This window comes from Pseudophryne corroboree, chromosome 5 (genome assembly GCF_028390025.1).
Source record: "Pseudophryne corroboree isolate aPseCor3 chromosome 5, aPseCor3.hap2, whole genome shotgun sequence".
Lineage (NCBI taxonomy): Eukaryota > Metazoa > Chordata > Amphibia > Anura > Myobatrachidae > Pseudophryne > Pseudophryne corroboree.
The window spans coordinates 377,138,815-377,164,032 of record NC_086448.1 but is presented as its reverse complement, the minus strand read 5'-3'; the positions used below and the strand labels follow the sequence as shown (position 1 = coordinate 377,164,032).

Sequence of the window (25,218 nt, the reverse complement as noted above, 5' to 3'; positions counted from 1 at the left end):
AGAACAGACATAGTGGTCCGCAAGGCTGATAAGGGCGGGTCCATTGTGATCCAAAACCTTGATGAATATATTAATGAATGTGAACGTCAACTTAAAGACACCAAGGTTTACAAAAGGCTCACAATGGACCCGACTAAAGAATACAAAAGAGAGTTGGATGCATTTCTGTTAAACGCCAAGGATCAGGGCATTATTGCAGAGGATACAGTAAGGGCTCTTACTATTGAACATCCTAAGGCCCCACTGTTCTATACGTTGCCTAAGATCCATAAGTCCTTGGTGGACCCTCCTGGCAGACCTATTGTATCTGCCAGAGGGTCTTTATACCACCCTGTCTCTGTGTATCTCGATGCCTTTTTGAATCCATGCATTCAATCCCTTCCCTCATATTTAAAAGATACGACATCCCTCCTGTTACAGCTGCAGGCCCTGGGTGATTTACCTGAGGGGGTGTTGCTGTGCAGCTCGGATGTCACGAGTTTATACACGTGTATACCGCATGAGGCGGGCATTGAAGCTGTGAGAGTTCTTATTCAAGATAACGTTATTTATCAAGGCCCGGAGATATCTTTCTTTTTGTCTTTGTTGAACAAAATTCTAAGAAGGAATTATTTTGTCTTTAATGGTAGATTTATTCTACAACTTGCGGGGTGTGCGATGGGGTCCGCTGTGGCCCCGTCGTACGCGAACGCATTTATGCATCAGGTTGAGACTAGAATGTTTTATCTGGACCCTACTATCAAGTCTAAGGTAATTTATTTCAGAAGGTACATTGATGATTTGATAGTGTTATGGCAGGGCACTAGAGAGGATCTGATTAATCTGTGGGAGGGTCACAATGCAACCCAGCACCCGGTACAATTTACGTTTGTCATTGATGGTGCCACTGTTAATTATTTAGACGTGGCTATCACCATTAGTCAGGGTAAGCTGTCTACTTCCTTATTTGTTAAGAACACTGATAGGAATATGTTACTTGACTATCGAAGTTTTCATCCTGGTTCATTGAAAAGGGGATTACCCTTTTCACAATTTATGCGGGTTAGACGTATTACATCAGATCCTAGGGATACTGAGATAGCTATGGATAGTATGTTGCATAAATTTGCACAACGGGGTTATCCCCTGAGGGAACTTGAAAAAGCGAGATCCAAGGCTCTTAGTATTCCTCGTGAACAAGCCTTGAGCCCTGTAGTCAAATCCCGCAGTAAGGATAATCATAAATTGCCCTGGGTCAATAGATTTACCACGGCCACTAACAGGAACATTAAAAAGGCTAAAGCATTGTGGCCAATTATACAGACGGAGGGAGCTCTGTCATCATTGGCCCACACTTCACTATTGCCTAGTTACACTAGGGGCCGAAACATTGGTGAACATATAGTTAAACTAGATGTCACCCAATTGACTAGTACACAGGAATCCCACTTTTTGAGAACCAAATTGGGTTGTTTTAGGTGCTTGGGTTGCGCCACCTGCAACACACTTATGATTGGTAATACCTTTAACCATCCCCTTTCTGGGAAGAAGATTCCCATCAAATATTGTCTCACATGTACCTCTACACATGTGGTGTACCTTTTGACATGTCCGTGTGGTCTTGCCTATGTGGGCAAGACCATACGTCAGTTTCGTGAGCGTATGGCTTTACACAGAAGTGCTATAAAAAAAGCTTTGGAGAAGGGCCATAGTGACCAACCCTTTGCTCGTCACTGTTTAGAATATAAACATGGGGTGGCGAGTATTAGGGCTATTTTGATTGATCAAGTCCCTAAGACCATCAGAGGAGGGGATAGGGATCGAGTATTGTTACAACATGAGTCCAGATGGATATATAAACTGGGTACCCTTTCTCCTCATGGCCTGAATGAAAATCTAGGCCTTCAGTGTTTTTTATAAACTTGTTTTATAAACCTCCTTAATATGTATATTACCTTGACATTTAACTGCTTTAATGTAGGTCTAGTTGTTATGTAATAGTGGCGGATACACACGTCAGTACATTAACAGTATATTTTTGAGATATGTCTCATTAAGAATATGGTAGTTGTTATGCATTGCCTTTCTAGGCAGTAGGATCGTTATGCCATGCACTTATTATATGTTTATTGTGTTTTGTTTTTTGTTTATGTTGTAGCTGTCACGGTAACCGCACCACAGAGCGCCATCTGATGACATCACGGGCTGTCAGCGTGGATCACTGTTTACTCCCGGGCTTCCAGCGTGAGTAGCGTCTGGTTACCTAGGTGATGGTGACGTGGCGCGGTTGGATGACGTCAGTGGTGAGCGACGTGAACGCGCTGCTCGGTGACCGGATGCACATTATGGCGCCGTGGAGCAGGTGAGTGGCATTTTATCATGATTGTTTGGTTTTGGGTAGGGTATATATGTCTGTTCTGTGCTCAGTTTGGGTTGTTAAAGCCCTGAGGACGGGGTTAATCCCCGAAACATGTCGGATCAATAAAACTGACTTTTTTTACCTGCATCAGCCTGCGTGAGTGCCGCCCTCATTCTACATTATATATATATATATATATATATATATATATACTTAAAAATATTCAGACAGATTGACAGTTTGCTATCTTCCTTGATCTGGGCCAGTAGGAGAGCGCAGTTGAGGCTCGACATCCTGTCTAGACCAAAAGCGCTGGGTGGCCTAGCTCTCCCTATCTTTAGATTTTATTACTATGCAGCGCAGCTGGCACACGTATGGGAATGGGTGACTGATTCCAATACCCTCTCTATACACTCGCAAGTGCTTCTACAGGAGTATCCTCATGGCTCTCCATTACAGTTGCTTCTCTGTGGGAACCCTAAACTGTCCAAGATCCCTATAATAAAACAGGCCATTCTTATATGGAAACGGGTGCATGTTATCTTGTTGGGCACAGGTATAGACCCAGATACTCCGCTGGACAATGTCCTATGTTTCCCAGAATTGACCCACTTGCAGCCTGGGGCGGTGTGGGGGAGGTGGGGTGTGACGTCCCTGGGACACCTGTATAACAATGGTATATTGAAATCCTTCCTGCAACTCCAACAGGAATACAATATACCCTCTTCTCATTTCTACCGCTACCTGCAATTGAGACATGCGATTAACGTGCAGTTTCCTGATACCCCTCCAATGATTACTGACTCCCCAGTTAAGTCTCTCCTACTGACCCTGGGGAATAGAAACCTGGTATCCAATATTTATACATGTGTACTCCGGTCTCGCTACTCTGACCCGTTATCCCTTCTTAGGATTAAGTGGGAATCTGATCTGGGCTCCATCTCTGATGAGCTATGGGAGGGTGCTCTATGCTCTCCACGATTATCTACCACCACCACTAGATATCAACAAATCTGTTTATTATACACAGAGTATATATGACTCCAGTGCGATTGTGTCACATAGGGGGTACTCATTCTACCAGATGTCCTAAATGTGGCAGTCTGAACGCAGATTTCTGGCATATTATCTGGCTCTGCCCCAAGATGGCTGTATTTTGGTCTGGTGTTATTAACGCCCTGGTGTCGACTGGTATTCCATCATCTGTATGCTCCCCGTTGACGTGCGTGTTATCAGCTATAGAGGATGAAGCCTTGGACCCCCCCGCCAGACGATAAGTAATTAACCTTTGTGGCCTGGCCAAGGTGTGTATTGCCAGACTCTGGCTGGCCAAAGATACGCCCACAGTACGGTCCTGGGTTTCGCTTGTTAATGATACAGCCTCTCATGAAAAATATGTATACTTAGATAGGAAGGCGAGGAAAAAATATCGAGATTTGTGGGGTAGATGGCTTGAGTCCCCATACTCACAGAACCGGTGTAGCTGGGCACTCGCCACTGTAAGCTCCGTGTCTGGGTGTGTGGAGGATTAGACATATGCCGGAGGGCTGGAGTGGGAATGTGACATTAGCTCCAATGCGGGAGAATTGCCTCGCCTTCCGCTTTGATGTTTTCTGGTGCCTGCGACCGGCCACCCCTCTGCCAGTACCTTTTTGTTATGTGATTTGCTGCCTAACTATGTCCTGTTGCCATAGGCGACTTTGTATATAATACCTGAAGGATCTGCGATGACTCGTGACATTATTTCCAACTTCAAAGATATGTGTCCTGAAATCCAAACCTGCACTTCTCTACTGTTATTGTAGTTAATTTTTGAGACCGGAATCTGCGCATTCCCTAGTATAGGAAATGGTTTTTGTTTTGCTGTTTTGTCTGTTGGTTATGTTAAAAAACTGAAAATCAATAAAAAATATTGAATTGAAAAAAAAAAAGTGTGTTAAAAAATGTTGTTGATAGAGATGGGAAAAACTGGGATTGTTTGTTGCCCTACTTGTTAGTGGCCATCAGAGAAGTTCCTCAGTCCTCTACGTGGTTTTCTCCATTTGATTTGTTGTATGGTAGACACCCCAGAGGGCTGTTGGACATTGCCAAAGAGACGTGGGAAGGACAGCCCACTCCTTATAGAAGCGTTATTGAACATGTAACACAAATGCAGGAGAGAATTGCAGCCGTGGTACCTATTGTCAGAGAGCACATGGAACAGGCCCAAAGTGCTCAACAGAGGGTATATGTCACGATCCGGGTATCTGGACGCCATTACTTACCCTTCAGATGCCTCCTAAGGCTGGCTCAGCGTTCCAGGACCGGATCCCATCTGTTATACTGATGTCCACATTCCTGCCTCCTCTCCTGTCACTCTGAGACGCGGTCACCGCAACGCCTGTAACATCCGGAATGGCGTCTCCCGCGGCCTCCGCCGCTGTTCCTGAGTTTCTACATGCAGAATGTCAGAGTGGTGATTACGTCAGCCGCGGCCTCCGCTGTGCCCGCGTAGTTAAATGTGCACTTATCAGTCTGGCGTCTCCTGTCTCTTGTGGCCGGCGCCGCCATTACTGTATTAATTCCCACATGGATTACAAACCAAACTTCCCTCCAAGTGTCTGCATGGGCGCAGCCATCTTGGATTCTGTCAACTGTTCATTTCCACCAATCTGTTGTTTGCAATGTTAATCTGCATAATTGCCTAGCCAATCCCTTCCTTGCTGCAGGTATAAGTAATCTGTGCCTGAGCAAGGAAGGCGTCAGTGCTTTGGTTGTCAAACCTAGTTCCAGTTTGTCTCTTTCCTGTGGTTGTTTTCCAGGTTCCAGATCCTATTTCCAAACCTCCACTAAAGAGACCCGCTCCAGCCTTCCACCTGCGGTGTAGCCTGACTCTCATATCCATTTGGACTCATCTGCTTCCAGCCACAGATCCACCTGCTTACAGCATCCAGCTTCCAGCAGAGGTCAGCTCTTCTTAAAGTGCCGGTACCCTTTTCTGCAGATTACCATTCACCTTTGGTATTATTATTTCACCGCTCTCAAGCTCCACACATCATTCCATATTTCATCGCTCTCAAGCTACATTTTATTATTTAACTGGTTCCAGCCAGTATTCACTCCGTGTCAACATCAGTCTGGTTTCAGCCAGTATCCACAGCAGCCGTTTTACCCACAGCAGCCCAGCTTTTCCTGGAACACCAGCTGGTACGATCCTGGGCTATTTCCATTGCTACAGTCGGGCCTGGTAAGGACTTTCCACCTAGAAGATTATTAAGAACTATCTCATACTACCAGAGCCCTGTGGTCCTTGCCACCCTGTAGTACCCAGGAACTGTATTATTTCCCTGCTGAGTTTTATGTTTTCTTATTTGCTGCTGTGTTACGGAGTATGTCATAATAAACATCATTGACTTTTATCCTGGTTGTCGTGGTCACGCCTTCGGGCAGTTATTCTACATGTTACTTACATGTCTAGGGGTCTGATACAACTTCCCAGGTTCCGTTACATCTCAGCCCCTACAACTGAGGCTGCCTCCCGTCAGCTCAGGCCCTCAGTTGTGACAGTATATAACCGGAGTGCCAAGATACGGGAATTTGCTCCTGGAGATAGAGTTCTTGTTTTAGTACCCACGGTGGAAAGCAAGTTCCTAGCTAAATGGCAGGGTCCATTTGAGATTAGGGAAAAAGTGAATGAGGTTAATTACAAAGTATACCAATCGGGAAAGAGAAAACCCGAACAAATCTACCATGTTAACTTGATCAAACCCTGGAAAGATAGGTTGTCTCTGTCAGCGGAGCCTTGCCCTTCTGTGTCTTCACATCGGTTGCTTCCCGCAGTAAAGGTGTCAGAGACATTATCAGCTGATCAGAACAATCAGGTTAAAGAATTTCTCATCCAAAATAGGGAGATCTTTTCAGAGCTGCCTGGCCGAACGGCCATAATAAAACATGACATTGTCACAGAACCAGGGGTCAGGGTCAATTTAAAGCCATATAGGATTCCTGAAGCTCAGCGAGAAGCTGTTTCTAAAGAAGTTAAAAACATGTTAGAACTTGGAGTCATAGAGGAATCTAACAGTGAGTGGTCCAGTCCCATAGTTCTCATCCCGAAGCCAGATGGTAGCATATGCTTCTGTAATGACTTTCGTAAGTTAAATGCGGTGTCCAAATTTGATGTATACCCCATGCCCATGTGCATGAGCTTATAGAAAGGCTGGGAACAGCCAGGTTTCCCACCACGTTGGACCTGACCAAAGGTTACTGGCAAATACCTTTAACTGATAGCGCAAAAGAAAAAACAGCCTTTTCAGTTCCGGAGGGGCTATACCAGTATAAGATGTTACCCTTTGGGTTGCATGGGGCTCCAGCAACCTTTCAACAGGCAATGGATAAGATTTTGAGGCCCCATAGAAAATATGCAGCTGCCTATTTGGATGATGTGGTAATTCACAGTACGGACTGGGGGTCCCACTTGGTTAAAGTACAAGCAGTACTGGATTCAATCAGAGAAGCAGGGTTAACTGCTAACCCAAAGAAGTGCTGCCTCGCAATGGAGGAGGTTAAATACTTGGGCTTCACCATAGGCAGAGGTCTGATTAGGCCCCAATTGAATAAAATTGATGCTATACAAAACTGGCCTCGTCCAGTGAATAAAAAAACAGATAAGGGCTTTTTTGGGAATAACTGGGTACTATAGACGGTTTATTCCCAATTTTGCAACCACAGCAGTGCCGTTGTCAGACCTTACCAAAGTGAAGCAGTCAAATATGGTGAAATGGAACCCTGATGCAGAAAAAGCGTTCCAAGCGTTAAAAGTGGCTTTGTGTTCACAACCTGTATTGATAACACCAGATTTTTCAAAAGAATTTGTTGTACAGACGGATGCCTCAGAGGTAGGCATAGGGGCCGTGTTGTCCCAAACCAGAGATGGGGACGAACACCCTATCATTTATTTGAGTAGGAAATAAATGGTTATTTGGGAGACTGCGTTATGCAGTCTGTTACGCACTGAATCTGTGATAAGGTTTGGCAGGTTGGTTCTACGGCTGAATTGCTGTCACCGAAGTCGGTGGAGGTCCATTCTTTTGGGAAGATGGGTTTTTCTTGGGCGGATGCCCAAGGAGTCTCGGTGGTTCAATTTTGCCGAGCGGTTTCTTGGTCGGGTTCAAACGCTTTTGCTATGCTTTACAAGTTTGATGCCCTAATTTTTGGGGACCTTATGGTTGCTCATTCGGTGCTGCAGAGTCCGCACTCTCCCGCCCGTTTTGGAGCTTTGGTATAAACCCCATGGTCCTTTTGGAGTCCCCAGCATCCTCTAGGACGTATGAAAAAATAGGATTTTAGTACCTACCGGTAAATCCTTTTCTCTTAGTCCGTACAGGATGCTGGGCGCCCGTCCCAGTGCGTACTGTGTCTGCAGTTATTGCTTTTGGTTACACTCTGGTGGTGTGTCTTCTCTGTCTGGCGGTTGCTACCGTTGTTCATGACATGGTGTGCGGGGTCTTATTTTTGCTTATGAGGACACAATGGTTGTGTTACATATTCTCTCAGCTTGTGGCTGTATTTTGTTCATACCGTTGGTGGGTATTCTACTGAATGCCACATTCTACGGTGTGTTTGAGGTGTGAGCTGGTTTGACACTCACCGTGTTATAACAATAAATTCTTTCCTCAAAATTGTCCATCTCTCCTGGGCACAGTTTTCTAACTGAGGTCTGGAGGAGGGCATAGAGGGAGGAGCCAGTTCACACCCAGTTTAAGTCTTTATAGTGTGCCCAAGCTCCTGCGGATCCGTCTATACCCCATGGTCCTTTTGGAGTCCCCAGCATCCTCTACGGACTAAGAGAAAAGGATTTACCGGTAGGTACTAAAATCCTATTTTTTTTGTTTTAGGGATTCAAAGCGGCACTACTACAGGGGGCACAACTACAGGGGGCACATACTGGGGGCACTGCTACATGGGGCACTGCTACATGGGGCACAGCTACTGGGAGCACAGCTACTAGGGGCACAGCTACTAGGGGCACAGCTACTGGGGGCACAGTTACTGGGGACACAGCTACTGGGGGCACTACTACAGGGGGCACTGCTACAGGGTGCAAATCAACCTGGGGCACAGCTACTGGGGGCACTACTACAGGGTGCACTGCTACTGGGGGCACAACTACAGGGGGCACTGCTACAGGGGGAACAGCTAATGGGATAAAATTAACTGGGGGCACAGCTGTTGGGGGTACAACTACTGGGGGCACAGCTACAGGGGGACTCAAGTACAGGGGGATAACTGTAGGCATGCCCCTTCTCCATGAAGAAGCCATGCCCCTTCCCGATGCCCTTGCTGTAGCCCACACTTCCGTGGACGGGACATACAGCAGGTGAGTAAGAGAGAGAGAGAATAGAGGGTTAGGGACAATCAAATACTTCATCTAAGTTTTAACGGGCTCAGGACAAAACTGTAAATCAAAATTTATATTGCTCTGTGCTACTTTATTTTGTCTTATGATGTTGTGTGCTGTTCTATGCAATTCTCATCCACTAACATGTTATGCTACCTTGACATCAATTTGCATACTATTTGCAGTGGATATGCTATGTTCTGCAACTGGATGATCATGCCTGTTATTTACACTTGAATATTAAAATGTAATAATATTTTACTGGCATTACTGTTACATCTGGGTCTACTCCCTATAAGTCCAGTGAATAGGCTACTGTGCCCTTCATCTTTAGCAGCCATTTTCCTTTAGTAGATACCAAATCAATTTACAGGAATTAGGGTTGGTCCAAGTCGGAAAGAGTCAGACTAATATAGCACCAAATTGGAGTAGCATCCAAGGTTCATAAGATGGAAATATCAAAATTGAGTCCTGATCTATAGAAGGGGTCCACGCCCTAGTCACTCAGATCTTTGTGTTCATTGTTTGGTTTTACTTAACTACATAATTTATTTTTTCAGATGTGGCATTTCAATGCTCAAGTCAGGAACCTCTTTGCTGTTCTGAACTATGAGCGATTTAAGACATCTGACATTATAGGTTCCTCTGTATTTGGTTTGGATGACATCTACAGAAAATGGAAGAAATTTGTTATGGAGTTTCAAGAATCCAACGCAACAAGTGTTCCGTTTTATTTTGTAAAGGTGTGTAGAGCATTTATTTTGCAATAATATATACGAAAAGGTAGGATATCTGCGCTATGTCCTTAGGGCATGATTTAGATTTGGAAGTAAAGGGAAAAAAAAGAAATTGTGCACCTGGGCAAAACCATGTTGTACTGCAGGGGGGCAGACGTAAAATGTGCAGAAAGATTTAGATATGGCTGGGGTCAGTGTCGGACTGGGGCATAAAGGGCCCACCAGGGAAATGCAATCACAGGGGCCCACTAAGGGGCGTTGTCATATGCTGGAAGGGGTGTGGCCACCTGGCCAGAGGGTAGTAGCCAGCCATTATAGGCGCCACCTAGCATAGTATATAATGAAAAAAAAAATTACCTTTCAAATATGGCCAGTTTCACCCATACAGTGGTGTTAAAATAATTCCAGAGATGAAATGTGTATTAATCAATATAAAGACTTTATTCATACTGATAAACATATGCATGAATGACTACAAAAATATTCTAAATAACAGAAAATTAACCAGCAGCATTTGAATTTCGGCACACATTAACCATCATAGCTGTTGTACTTCACAGTTATGGACATACAGTATCTTTACGTCAACACAGAACATTTGATACAAACAACACAAAACATATAAATCCAGTTCCTTGACATTGAAACATAACTCTACATAGCAATAACTTTATAAATATGTAAACATGTATGTAAAAATGTAAACCTTTAAACTGACAAGCATGTGCATGAATAAATACAAAAATAAATATAATTATAAATAACAGAAAATTAAGCCTCAGTGTTTGAGTGATGCCACAAATTCTAACTGTTGTAATTCACAGTTACAGTATGAACATTTTTTATTTTTTTTAGGTTTAAGACAGAACGTTTGATGAAAACACAAAATAAAACTCAAGTTCTTGGATATTCGATGTTCACACTGCACAACAAATCAGTAAACAACCTTTATACTGACAAACATGAATAAATGCAAAATATAATTATAAATAACAGAAAATTAAATATCACTGCTTAAATGTCATCACATACATTAGCCATCATAACTGTTGTAACTCACAGATATAAAGGGATTTTTAAGTAGTTTAAGACCAAGAATGTTTAATGCAAACAGAAGAAAATGTGAATCAACTTCCCTGATATTCAAACTTCAGTTCGGAGTTTAAAATAATGATAAACAAACATGTACTTCACTATACAGACTAGCAAAATACTTGCATATGCTGCCTCCTTCACACTTAAGTAGTATTGTTGAAGTATTATTGGTAATCAATTAAAAATTAAAGAAGCAGCCTTTTGAGAAGGGAAGATGAGTGTGCAAATGTGTCAATGATCTCATCAAATATGAAGCTGCCTGCAATGTCACTTTCAGTATTGAGAAGCAGACCTGATTCTAGCAGTTCCTGGCCTATCATTGATCTCAGTCGAGTTTTTATTATTTTAAGTTGAAAAAAAACTCTTTCACAAGACACCGGTGTACAAGCTAATGTGAGGAGAGTTTTGTAAACTACAAACAGATTTGTATATGCAGCAGAGTGTAGATTGTGATGAAGAGCCGGTAGCAGCAGGTCAGGCAGTTTTCACATGCCTTATTTTTCATATCCAAGGACATTGTGTCCTCATCATCAAGTTCTTCTTCAGTAACACTTGTTATCTGAGGAGAATCTGGATTTTTAAACACAGAATAATTCCGCACAAAATTAACTAGTTCTACTTTAAGTTGAACAATGTCTACCTTGGCCAAATCGGCAACTGTTCTCAGAGCTTCTATTGGGATCTCACTCTGACCCTGCTTCATTTGGGCAAACTGCCTTGGTTCAAAGTAGGTTAAATCCCGAATGAGGCTTTCATTTTTTGAAAACATTCTGTCAATGCTCTCTACTGCTTGATCAAGTACAACATAGAATGTCTGAATTTTTAAACCTTTAAGGGGGTCTTCTATAACTCACCAGGCATCATTTTTTTCCTAGTTCTCCTTTTTCCTGGCAGACTTTTTTGTACTTCGGCACTAACAGAAAGCCCGTCAAGAGAACTATCCACTTTTACAGTAAATGCATTCACTATTACAATCAGCTTGGAAAATGAAATTCTAAGCTTTTTAAGCAGACTCTTGGCAGTGCCAACCATTCGCCAAGCCTGTAATATTTCCAGGCCAGCAGTCAGCAGATAATCTGAAACAAGAGTCACAATTTCAAAGATCTGCATGAACAGAAATGTGACAAGTGATGTTTCGTGTCTTGTCCAGCCATGGAGCAAGCAATTTGCCTCACTAATGATTTTACTTTCAAACTCTGGACACAGTGAAATGTACTCCAGGCAATAAAGTAGAGTGCTCTACAATTCATTAGATTGGTCAGAAGCTGACCCAAAAATTGTACTTAATGCTCTAAGCTTGCTCCACCATCGTGTGTCACCAACTTTCTTTAGTCTCGAAAGTTTTTCCTGCCCATGTCTTTGTTTTGAAACCTGTTCTTTCCACACAGACAATCTTTTGTAAGACTCGGGGAAAAAAACATGCTGTTTTCTCTCAGAGCCCAAATAACGACTTCACTTGAGTTACACATTGAGTAATATCTACAATTACCAAATTGAGAATATGAGCATCTCACCAGGTGTAGACAGCCTTACAAGATTCACTTTTTATGTGTGCCTGTAATCCATTGTAGCACCCACTCATGTTAGCAGCACCATCAAAAGAGCAACCAATAATGTTACTTATGGGCAGAGAGAACATTTCTAGTCGCTCCTTCAGAATTGAAAATAACGCTTCCCCAGTTGTGCTTTTCACATCAACAAGACCAAAGAGTCTTTCAAAAACCATGCCATCTTTGGTGTACCTTAATATAATGCTACATTGTTCCACAACACCAATATCCTGTGTATTTCCACACTAAATTTCACAGCATATTTTACATACTGGCTAACTTTCTGCTTTATCATATTTCCCATTATTATTATCAACTTGTTAACTGTTGTTTTGCTTAAAAATTTTACTAGTCCACTCCTTCCTTTACTTTCTTGTTGGCGTCTTTTCCTGGCCTTGCTTTTTGCAATTGCTTGCTCTATCTGTTTTTCAAGAACAGCATCAAATTTGCCCAAAAGCAGAACTAACTCGAGAAAGTTACCGTGGTTGACTTGACTATTCAGTAATGTATGAGCAGCCTCAGCCTTCCCTCTGTAAGCAAGGCATTGCTTAGCAATGTATAGTATGATAGCAATCAATCGACTGATTACCATGCGATTGTGCTGTACTATTTCTCTTTTTTTTTGTTTGCCAAATTTACATTAATTAAAGTTTCTATGTCACTTTTTCTTTCTGCAGATAAATATGCATTCACAGCTGCTTGATGCTGGTTCGATTCCTCATGTTCCCTAACTCTGCCATTTACATGGTCTTTATTAACCTTCCAGCCAAAAATAAAATTACTTTTTTGAATACTACAAAATGCCATACATGTGGAACAAAAGATTTTTTTGCTGTCAACACAATAAGACAGCCATTTCCTCTGAATGACACTTCCACCAGGTACATGTCGATAGTAGACCTTATGTGCGTGGAATGGCAGTGTATGAGTAACATCTGAGGATGGCTGTACAGGATGAGCTTTCATAAAATGTAACTTAACAGAAACACTGCATAATGCTTCAGGTGCATGAAAAACATTACATTTTTCAGCTGAAGATGGAAGAGGTGAAAAGGATATTTCACTTTCGGTAGAACTGCCTGTATCTTCACCATGGGTTTCAGAAATGCTGGCACCACCAATATTTTCTCCTGAGTATTCTGGTTCACTTATTACAGTAGACAGGCCTTCATCTGCACTAGCTACTGATGCTGCAGCTTCCTGTTGTAGTGTTCCTTCAGGAACATATTGAACTGTTAAATCCACTGACTCCACAGTGATATCTTTTGGCTGCCATAGCTTCTGTTGGCCTGGCGCATTTCCTGCTTCTCTCAGACTCTTTTGTGAAGCCTGCGATCTTTTTACAGAGCCACTTTTATATTTTTCATTTTAGCCACCTCCTCTCCTTTGTCTACTGAAGAAGAACTTCTCTTTGAAGTCATTTTATAGTGCCTAGCAATAATACAAACAGTATTTTTGTTATATGGAATGCACATTGGAGATTGATGCTTTCTATACAGATAGTACCAATGTGGTTCCCCATTAAAATGCATATTAATTCTTTTTATCTTATAACTGCAATGGGTACAGATGACCGCTGGTCAGGATGCCGGTGGTCAAAAGACCGAATGCAGCATCTCAACGGTGAGAATACCGACAGGGGTCTGGTAAGTATACTTCCCCTCCCCCTCTACCCTCCTTCCTGCTGCCTAACTCTAACCATCCCCCCCCCCCCCCCCACACACACAGCCTAACCCTAACTTTCCCTGGTGGTGCCTAAATCTAACCTCCCCACTGCCTAACCCTAAACTCCCTCTCCTAAGCCTAACCCTCCCCAAGTGGTACCTACACCTAACCCCCCTCTCCGCAGCCTAACCTTAATCCCTCCTTCCAATGCAGCCTAGTCTCCCCCTAGTATATAAACCCCCCCCCCATGGTCTAGCCCTAACAGTCACCACATACTTACCATCGGGATGCCAGCAGTTGGGATTCCGACCGATGGCATCCTGAACATATCCCTTCTAATCATCCAAATCATGCTATTTTATTATTTAATTAGTAACAATCTTAATGTAAACAATACCAACATGCTAGAATCCCAAGATTACCAAAATATCTATACTGTACCTCCATATGATAAAGCGATCCCATGTGATGACCACAGAAAAATTATTATGACCATGCCACCTACCATAATAGTACACACCTACCATAATAATACACATACCCGTGCCAACAAGCCATTCCTTCAAAATATAATTCAAATTTAACATGATATGAGGTGACAATATTATTATGAATAAGCAGTCATCATATCTCATAATACCATCCTATGAGCAAAGCAGTGATCATGGCATGACATTATTATGAATTATTTTAAAAACCCATTGCAAAAATGCATTTTTACAAATACTGAAATAGCTACGCAGAGAGGAATATATTCCTACCTGTCACTAATGAGCACTACTGATTCTGGATTCTCAGTCTGTCTGCTGCTGGTCTCCAGCCATATAAGGGCCCAGTCTGTTTTCTGTATTGTACTATATAAGAATATTTCTCAGAAATGCTTTCACCAAGATTGTCTACAACCACAAATATAAATAAATGGAGCTTTTTTATCTGTACAAAATTCTACCACACTTAGGGGATTATTCAGCATGGATTGCAGATTCTGCTGAAAAGAAGAATCTGAAATCCTTTCTTTTGCATTCTGGGGGCCGACCATCGCAGGGCAAGGCTGCCCAGCATGCTGATTGGCAGCCCAGCAATGTGATCGCAAAACAATTGCGATCAAATCGTATGCACAAAATTAATGTCCCCCGGCATCTGCAGCTGGGCTGCATATGCAAGAGGTCCGCCGCCATTTTCATGATCAGAGTGGCTGCGTGTGACAACATGCAGCCACCCCAAACCACAGCTGACCTGCCCTCATTTTCCCCACGCTGTCAATCAGGCAGAGGCGGTCACAGCCAATGCGAACCAATCACATTGGCTGTGCACGCACACACAAGACGGGACCTGCGCGTGCGCAGTAGCACCACAAACTGAGTTATTATGGTCACCTGAATAACCTTAGTCTTTGCACTAAACAAGTCTACAATTCCTTTATTTCTATTGATCAGTCTGTAAAATTTTAACTTGGGGGATGAGTACACAGTATTGGCTCATAGTACTGCCTGCAATAATAAAGCTGGGTACACACCTTAAGATATATCTGCAGATCAACCAATCAGCAGATAGTAGTTCATACACACTGCCCAACCACCACTGCCATCTAAAGATATATCTGTTGTTGAGGACATTGGCCAACTAAGCTTTCCTCTGTACACACTGGCAGATCGTTGTCAGGAAATGTGCCAAATCTTTCTGCAAATTACACAATGGGCTGGCCTTCTACAGAGCACACAGGTAAAGAAAATAGGCCCTCTAGTCTCCTGTTATACTTTGCTGCTGTAACAGCATCTGTATCATACAAGTGTGCCTGCAATTTTGTGTGCTTGCGTGCCTACGCACACACCATTAAAGCCTATGCTGCGAATGCCCGCTGCGACCATTCGTAGCGTGGTGCATTCGCGCTATGTCACGATGCATATTCCCGTGCGTACGCATCACGGAATAGATGAGTGTGGTTACATCTGCAGTACCTCATATCATTTTGCTAAATAAAAATAAAAGCTATATACTTTAACATATACATTAAACAATGATTATATGGGTCAGGGGTATGGCTTTGGGATCCTAAGATGACAGACACATTAGTGCAGCTCTACCTCGATGCCCACTTCAAGCTGTTGTGTATGTGCCTGGGTTACACCAGGAGAGAACAGTAGTATATGCGCCTAGGTTACTCCAGGGGAGAACAGTAGTATATGCGCCTAGGTTACTCCAGGGGAGAACAGTAGTATATGCGCCTGGGTTACTCCAGAAAAGAACAGTAGTATATGCACCTGGGTTACTCCAGGAGAGAACAGTAGTATATGCGCCTGGGTTACTCCAGTAGATAACAGTAGTATATGCACCTGGGTTACTCCAGGAGAGAACAGTAGTATATGCGCCTGGGTTACTCCAGGGGAGAACAGTAGTATATGCACCTGGGTTACTCCAGGAGAGAACAGTAGTATATGCGCCTGGGTTACTCCAGGAGAGAACAGTAGTATATGCTCCTGGGTTACACCGGGAGGGAACAGTAGTATATGTGCCTCGGTTATACCAGGAGAGAGCAGTTGTATATGCGCCTGGGTTACACCAGGAGGGAACAGTAGTATATGCGCCTGTGTTACACCAGGAGGGAACAGTAGTATATGTGCCTGGGTTACACCGGTAGAGAGCAGTAGTATATGCTCCTGGGTTACACCGGGAGGGAACAGTAGTATATGTGCCTCGGTTATACCAGGAGAGAGCAGTTGTATATGCGCCTGGGTTACACCAGGAGGGAACAGTTGTATATGCGCCTGTGTTACACCAGGAGGGAACAGTAGTATATGTGCCTGGGTTACACCGGGAGGGAACAGTAGTATGTTCCTGGGTTACGCCGGGAGAGAGCAGTTGTATATGCGCCTGGGTTACACCAGGAGAGAGCAGTAGTATATGTGCCTGGGTTACACCGGGAGAGAGCAGTTGTATATGCGCCTGGGTTACACCAGGAGAGAGCAGTAGTATATGTGCCTGGGTTACACCGGGAGAGAGCAGTTGTATATGCGCCTGGGTTACACCAGGAGGGAACAGTAGTATATGCGCCTGTGTTACACCAGGAGGGAACAGCAGTATATGTGCCTGGGTTACACCGGGAGGGAACAGTAGTATATGCGCCTGTGTTACACCGGGAGAGAGCAGTAGTATATGTGCCTGGGTTACATCGGGAGAGAGCAGCAGTATATGTGCCTGGGTTACACTGGGAGAGAGCAGTAGTATATGCACCTGGGTCCTGTTTTGTCCAACTGCAAGTGATTCACTCCTAGCCTCAGGTCAGATCATTCCATCCTGCCATTTTGGGCTAATTTTTGCCCAGCTGTCATAGAAATTGTATCTATATCCGTGCAGCTTCATTTATGCCTTTTTCCAGGCTTATGCATCTTAGTTTATTGCATCAGGATTAAAAACTGCATTTTATAGGAAAGAAATACTGCATTCTTCTTTGACTTTCCTCCTGCAGATCCTGTTGTCATATTGCTGCATGGGTTATATGAGAATTTCATGTCTATTTCCCTATATCCTAATGATTATAACAGCTCCAATTCACACAAAGTGTTTCTAATGACACCCATGTCACTAGTGATTATTTCATTGCATATACCAGTATTATTTATCTGCTTTTTGTGTGGCTTCATTTATGCCTTTTTCCAGGCTTATGCATCTTAGTTTATTGCATCAGGATTAAAAACTGCATTTTATAGGAAAGAAATACTGCATTCTTCTTTGACTTTCCTCCTGCAGATCCTGTTGTCATATTGCTGCATGGGTTATATGAGAATTTCATGTCTATTTCCCTATATCCCAATGATTATAACAGCTCCAATTCACACAAAGTGTTTCTAATGACACCCATGTCACTAGTGATTATTTCATTGCATATACCAGTACTATTTATTTGTATCTACAATTATCTTTGACATATTTTCTGTTCCTTACACCAGTACCAATGTACACATATATAAAAAAATTTCTTGATCCGTGTTTCCTTATCCATTTGTATCTATACGGACGGGTAATTTTTATCACCCGTTCCTAATAACTACAGCCTAATTGATCTCCATTTTCCTTTTTAGGGTTTTTTTCACAAATCTATATATCTTCGTTTTTTTCATAAATCTATATATCTTCCTTTTTCGTGGACTCTCATTTGTGATCCAGGGACACAATACCACCGGTGTGGGACTTGATGTCTCCTGCCTAACACAAAAAGCAGATCCACACTGTATCTATAAGACCCAGCTAATTATCCCCCCCTATATAGGTGCACTCTCATTGGACGTCTGACCAAATCCTTCTACTATCAAACCACACTGCTAATGCCCGATCTCGTCCGATCTTGGAAGCGAAACAGTGTGGGCTGAGTTAGTACCTGAGGTGGAGACTCACAGGGAATACTCAGTGTTGTAGAACATCAATCATTGCATATGATGTGTGGTATGTGACTCCAACAGCAGCATCACCATTTGTTCCTATCCTTTTCTTTCTTTACCCTGGTATATCCTTTGATTTGTTTCTATTATTACTCATTGCCATAATAGCTGTTATTCCTTCATTAGGATTATGACAGAATCTAAAATCAATTGACTTAATTGATCTCATTAACACAGATCATCTGTACTGGCCGGGTGAGAAAGGGTTTATGACTTGCAGTGTCTCTACCCCTCTCCATCTCATTTCCTGAGGCAGGACCAGAACATTTTTATCTGGGATCATTCACATCTCCTCAACCAGGGGCAATTATATTCTTAATATTTCCAAATAAATTTTGTTTTATCTGCTGACTAATCAACCTAGTGTTATTCATTCTAGTTACATCGGGAGAGAGCAGCAGTATATGTGCCTGGGTTATACCAGGAGAGAGCAGTAGTATATGTGCCTGGGTTATACCAGGAGAGAGCAGTAGTATATGCGCCTGGGTTACACCGGGAGAGAGCAGCAGTATATGCACCTGGGTTACACCAAGAGAGAGCAGTAGTATATGTGCCTGGGTTATACCGGGAGAGAGCAGCAGTATATGTGCCTGGGTTACACTGGGAGAGAGCAGTAGTATATGCGCCTGGGTTACATCGGGAGAGAGCAGCAGTATATGTGCCTGGGTTATACCAGGAGAGAGCAGTAGTATATGTGCCTGGGTTATACCAGGAGAGAGCAGTAGTATATGCGCCTGGGTTACACCGGGAGAGAGCAGCAGTATATGTGCCTTGACAGTGTTAATAGCAAAATGGTAAAGTTAGATAAACAATACGGTACTTTAATGAATCATATACATAAGAGACTGTGTCTGGAGAGTGTTGCTAACAAATAAGAAGTCACATTTATCATATAAAATATACAGATGCAATTATGAAATAAAAGTCCTAATTACAAAAATGCATGGGATTCTGCTTTTGTGACCTTGGCAGAAATGAGAATAGGTCGCAATAATCACACTAATAACTGCAATAGGCTCAGTGGGCGGGTCAAAATGCACTCTACCAATCAGAAGCAGCTGTAAATAGTCATCATGGGATATTCTGCACCAGTAATCTGGAGCTCACAAGCAATACCCCACCTCACTGGCAATTATTGTATTTTAAGAAGTGGGATGGATACATTTCTCAAATACCACATGCAACGCCTGGGAAACACGGGTGGTGGAAAAACATGAGTGTGTCCACCTTCTTCCATCTACAGTATGCTGCTGCTGTATGTACAGGAACAGCAGGGGCGCCATGTCACAGCACAGACATGGAGAACCTAACCACTGTACTAGGCTGTTGCCAATAGGGGTTCATAAGCTGCTCCACCAATCCTCACAGGCTCTTGTTGTAGTATTAGATTCTGCACAAAACAGATATATAGCCCCAAACATATAGAAGGCGCACAGATGAAGAAAAAGAGAAACCTTGGGTATTGATCAACTGTCAGTTATTGTTAACAATCCCTGTAGATCCAGATCATTTTTTTATGTGATCCTTAATTCGCTGTTAGATGAAATCTCTGTTTAAATCGTGAGTAAATTAAATGAAAGTTACCTTCTGCGCTTGTGGGGTCAAATTAAACTATGAAGCCGAGATGCCAGTTTAAAAGTGTATAAAGATTTAATAACGCACACAAAAAAAAAATCACATTTCTTACACAGTTAAAAAAACATATCAAAGACAACAAATCAAGTGGTTTTCTGCCACCCTAATAATTAGTTAACTTTCATCTCCTGCCTCAGCTATGTTACCCTTTACTTGTTCTATATTGTCAGCTATAAGTCACTGTATTCCTGTTTTCATTATTTCTTTATGTACTCTGCAGATCCCTTGTGCCATATAAAGAATAATAATAACAATAATAATAATAATATGATGCAATGTAATTGTATCAGTGCAGTCACTGAGTTGTTACAAATAGAATTGCCACAATGTTAAACACAAATAGTATCACCTTGGAATAGTATCATTGCCTAAAAGATATGCTCTGACTCATAATTTAGTAGATAGCGTTCTTTCAGGAATGGTGTAATAAATCCTAAACACCTGGGAATTGTTGGGTTAGCAGCAAGTCATGTTTTCTGGTTATCCACATAAGCGCATATGGCAGAAATTAATTTTTGGGATCCATATACATAAGCCACTACAGCCTTAGAGACCATAATGTTTCAATAGGTATAAGTGCTTAGATATCAGTAGAAGTATGGCATTAAACGGCACTTAGATTACCCAATGATAATAGCTAGGGTATGTACAGATTCGGTATTTCAACAGTATGAAGCACTATTGATACCCAAATGTAATTATGCGGGTGTAGATGTGTCCGATAACTTTCTGCAAAATAGTCAATTTCCATATATGTTGACCACAAATTACTTTATAGCCAGTTTTAACTGTAGCATGATGTACACTTAAGCCCAGATTTATCAAGCCTTGGAGAGTGATAAATAGCACAGTGATAAAGTACCAACCAATCAGCTCCTGTCATTTTTAAAACACAACAGGAGCTGATTGGTTGGTACTTTATCACTCTCCAACACTTGATAAATTAGTGCCTTATTTACATAACAGCAGGCTATACATACTTTCTGGTCCGCTACAGAGACTGATCAAATCTAACACTTGTATGAATTAAATAAAATAAAGCAGTCAAAATATAAGACTCACATTTAATTGGATTAACAGTGTAGAATAAGCTCTCTGTGAATGTACAGAATGTTTAAATAAACCAAAGTTCCATTTATCATACAACACACATAACACACATAGAATATACTGTACACATAAAATGCACATTGGTTGGGAAGGGGCAGTGTACAGTGTCCATATATATTTTACATTCACTTCTATTCAGACCTTCCAACCATGCAGTACATCTTCCTCAACACATACTCTCCCAGTGTTCACCCGGGGGATGGCTATTTTCTGACAAAATACAGTTTATAGCCTAACTGGTATATTCAATTAGAGTCGGATCCATTCCGACATGAAAAATTTGTAGGAATGGATCCGACAGGACCTATTCAATGACCATCTTAATCCAACTTTAAAAAAAGTCGGAATGAGATGAAGGTGCTGAAAGGGGGAGAGCAGCGGCTCCAGCAGCATAGCCGGAGGATTGGGCACCGCCACCAGACCTCACAGCAGCGTCCTCCCGGCTCCAGCAAGCGGGACCTGCCCGTGAGATGCGATGGTGCCCCATCCTCCTGCTACGCTGCAGTATACCCTGCTCTCCCCCGTCTCACCGCTGCTCTCCCCAGTCTCCTCCTCTCAGCACCTTCATCTCCATCCGACTTTTTTAAAGTCTGATTGAGATGGTCGGAAATGGGGCCTAAATCTGTCGGATTTGGCCCCATTTCCGACAGAATCACACGGTTCGGCAGCTATTCGCTGATCCACGTGCTTTCCGTCAAGTCGAGTTCCCCGACTTGGCGGGTAAAAAAGCTGATAATTGAATAGGTCGGAATCTTTCAGTGTAATATTTGTGTGTAGGGCCCATTAGTCTCTTTCTCTGAAATAATAGACTTGCATTCTCTGAAAGGGGCAGGATGAAAAGACAAGAGGAGGCGATAAACTGTAACAGGTTACTGGCTCAGGTGACTTATACTGCTGTATAGTGCTGGTGCAGTGGTAAATCATTGGCGAGCATGCCTGATAGGTTTAGATTAGAAATCGGAATAATGTGACCTAATCTTTAATAAAACCTGAAACTGTTACATAGTAAGAACAGTGGTATAGCATGGGGATATGATGCCCGGAGAAAGTGTATGCTACCGCACCCACTTCTATTTTGGAGCAGGTGTTAGTAGCGATCCACAGCTTTTTAGCATACCCCCCTGCACACCAAGATGCTCCTTATACATATTCTCCCATGAGTCTGACCAACCCCTGCACACAAACATGAGCCCTCACTTCACTGCTGTATTATGCAGGGCCCCCCTGCTGCCATTCACTGTATACTGGCTGCACTATACATGGAGCCAGGGTCTCCCTGCTGACGTTCACTGTATATTGGCTGCACTATACAGGGAGCCAGGGCCCCCCTGCTGCCATTCACTGTATACTGGCTGCACTATACATGGAGCCAGGGTCTCCCTGCTGACGTTCACTGTATATTGGCTGCACTATACAGGGAGCCAGGGCCCCCCTGCTGCCATTCACTGTATACTGGCTGCACTACATGGAGCCAGGGTCTCCCTGCTGACGTTCACTGTATATTGGTCACACTATACAGGGAGCCAGGGCCCCCCTGCTGCCATTCACTGTATATTGGCCACACTATGCAGGGAGCCAGGCTGGCTCCCTGCTGACGTTCACTGTATTTTGGCCGCACTATACAGGGAGCCAGGGCCCCCCTGCTGCCATTCACTGTATACTGGCTGCACTATACATGGAGCCAGGGTCTCCCTGCTGCCATTCACTGTATACTGGCTGCACTATACATGGAGCCAGGGTCTCCCTGCTGACGTTCACTGTATATTTGCCGCACTATACAGGGAGCCAGGGCCCCCCTGCTGCCATTCACTGTATACTGGCCACACTATACAGGAACCCAGGGCCCCCCCTGCTGCCATTCACTGTATACTGGCTGCACTATACATGGAGCCAGGGCCCCCCTGCTGCCGTTCACTGTATATTGGTCGCACTATACAGGGAGCCAGGGCCCATCTGCTGCCATTCACTGTATACTGGCCGCACTATACATGGACCCAGGGCCCTGGCTCCATGTATAGTGCAGCCAGGGACCCAGGGGGTGCTGCCGTTCACTGTATTTTGGCCGCACTATACAGGGAGCCAGGGCCCCCCTTCTGCCGTTCACTGTCTATTGGTCGCACTATACAGGGAGCCAGGGCGGGCCCCCCTGCTGCCATTCACTGTCTATTGGTCGCACTATACAGGGACCCAGGGGCCCCCCTGCAGTTCACTGATTTTCATGGGGAGGGTTTACACACACACACACACACACACACACACACACACACACACACACACACACACACACACACGTGTGTACACATATACACTGTAGATTTAGCAAAAATGGTGTCCGGCACTCTAAGGGGAGTTTACTATAAATGCATCACAGCATGTCGCCTACCGCGTAGCAAACAACATGTAACACACACAAACTCATGACATACTTACAAATGCACCCACACGCATAACACACAGCATGTATACATACATCTATACAGACACACACAGTAGCATCCAAACACACAGCTGACCCACACACACAATATACACACTTTATATCACATGCATTGGGTGACCCAAGCATGGTTATAGGAAGTCGCTACACAGCAGTGTCGCAGCTTAAATAAAATAGTCATAACTATTGTACAGATATTTTGCTGTCCTATAAGATGTCACTGGGTCATAAAGCCTGCCACTGAGGTACAACAAACGTGTAGCTGACTGTGTGCATAGTGGGGTGCAGAGATCTTGAAAAAGGTTCCTTCCCCTTCAAAGCTTACTTATACCCCTTTTCCACTAGAGTAGCACGGGTCGCAGCCGTGTCGCCTGACACGGCTGCGACCCGTGCTACAGCCCCCTACAGACAGCGCTCACCAACCCGGCAATTGCTGGGTTGGTGATACGCTAGTGACGCGGCAGGGGCGGCGCTGGGAGATCACATGATCTCCCTATGCACTGTGAACGGGAGCCATGTCGCCTCGACACGGCTCCCGTTCACACTAGACAGCTAGCCGGGTTGAACACGTGTTCAACCCGGCTAGCTACCAGGGTAGGATTCCCGGATCACTTGATCCGGGAATTTGCCGGGGGACCCGTTTCCACTAGGGAAAAACACGGGTAAATGTGCGCCCCCGCGTTTTAAGGAGCTAGTGGAAAAGGGGTATTAGCTGACAAAATAAACACATCCCTTTCATAACAGCCAGCCACCCGGCCCACCCATAATCAGATCAGATAGCGCTCACCCGGCCAGCCAGCATAATTTATAACAGAGATGTCCACATGATGCAGCAGCCATCCCTGATCCCCCAGGGCCCCACCCGACCTGCCATCACCTCTGGCACCCCCTCACAGACGTCTGATGCGGCCAGCCACCCGGGAAGGAAGGGAAATGTCTCCTGCTGCGACCCGCCCGCTGCCCGCCACTGCACGAACTCACTAGCTCCACTCCTCTCTCCAGGCGTACCTGCTGCTCTGCGATCCTTCTCCTCCAGGCGGGATCCTGCAGACGGCGGGCGTGGTGCGCCGCAGCATGACCTGACGTCAGTCAGCTGCTTCCGCACACGATCATCTTCAAACTGACGGCTAAACCACGCCCCCGGCAGAAGTGGGCGTAGATAAAGATGAGCTTGACCCACCGGCGTAACCCCCTGGAACCCCGGCAGGCCAGTCCGAGCCTAGCTGGGGTGTGTACAAACCGAAATCTAAATTGTAGTGTAAAAGTAAAGCTGTCTAACATTTGTGGGCTACATGCAAAAACAGCCAGTATTTACCCTGCACAGATAAAATATAAATGTATTTGCTTTCCTTTGCATGACAATATGGTTTGTTCTAGATTCAAAATTACTTGCTTTTTTTTGCTTTACTTCCAAATTAGAATCAGGCCCTTCGTATTTGGGTAGCAACTACAGGACCATGATAGAGGAATAATCCCAAACCTCTAATAAAGGAAACATTGAATTGAATTGAATTGGACCCAAGTGCTAGCGAAGTATGATTTAAGAGTTTTTTAAACCTAACTGATAGATTAAATCACTATTCAACAGAAAAAACATGTTCGTGTCAACAGAAAAAAAAAAGAATATGTATTTGAACCTCTTTTCCACCAAAACCTGGATCAGACCCCAGTTTTTGAACACTTTCCTGACCTGGGTTATTCCCGGGTCAGCCCCTTTCACACTTCACACGTGTTCAGTGTTTCTGTTCAGCCGGTGCTTGGAGATGACATCACCTCCAAGCTCCAGTCATCCGGCTCTCAGTATGCTTTTAACAGGACCTGGGTTGGATGAGCCAGGTC

General features: G+C 43.7%; 1 protein-coding gene across 5 annotated transcripts in view; it reads left to right on the top strand.

The window, feature by feature from the left end:
* TERT (telomerase reverse transcriptase) overlaps nt 1-25,218 on the top strand; it is a 331,772-nt gene that overhangs the window by 64,619 nt on the left and 241,935 nt on the right. For 4 of the 5 annotated variants that reach the window (XR_010177723.1, XM_063922684.1, XM_063922682.1 and 1 more), the window contains exon 5: nt 9,275-9,457. The exons of the other annotated variant lie outside the window; for it this stretch is intronic. Coding sequence is in view for 3 of the 4 variants with exons in the window: in XM_063922684.1 (XP_063778754.1) it covers nt 9,275-9,457 (183 nt within the window). In the remaining variant the exon portion in view is untranslated. The remainder of the gene's footprint in view (nt 1-9,274; nt 9,458-25,218) is intronic. 5 annotated transcript variants of the gene reach the window in all.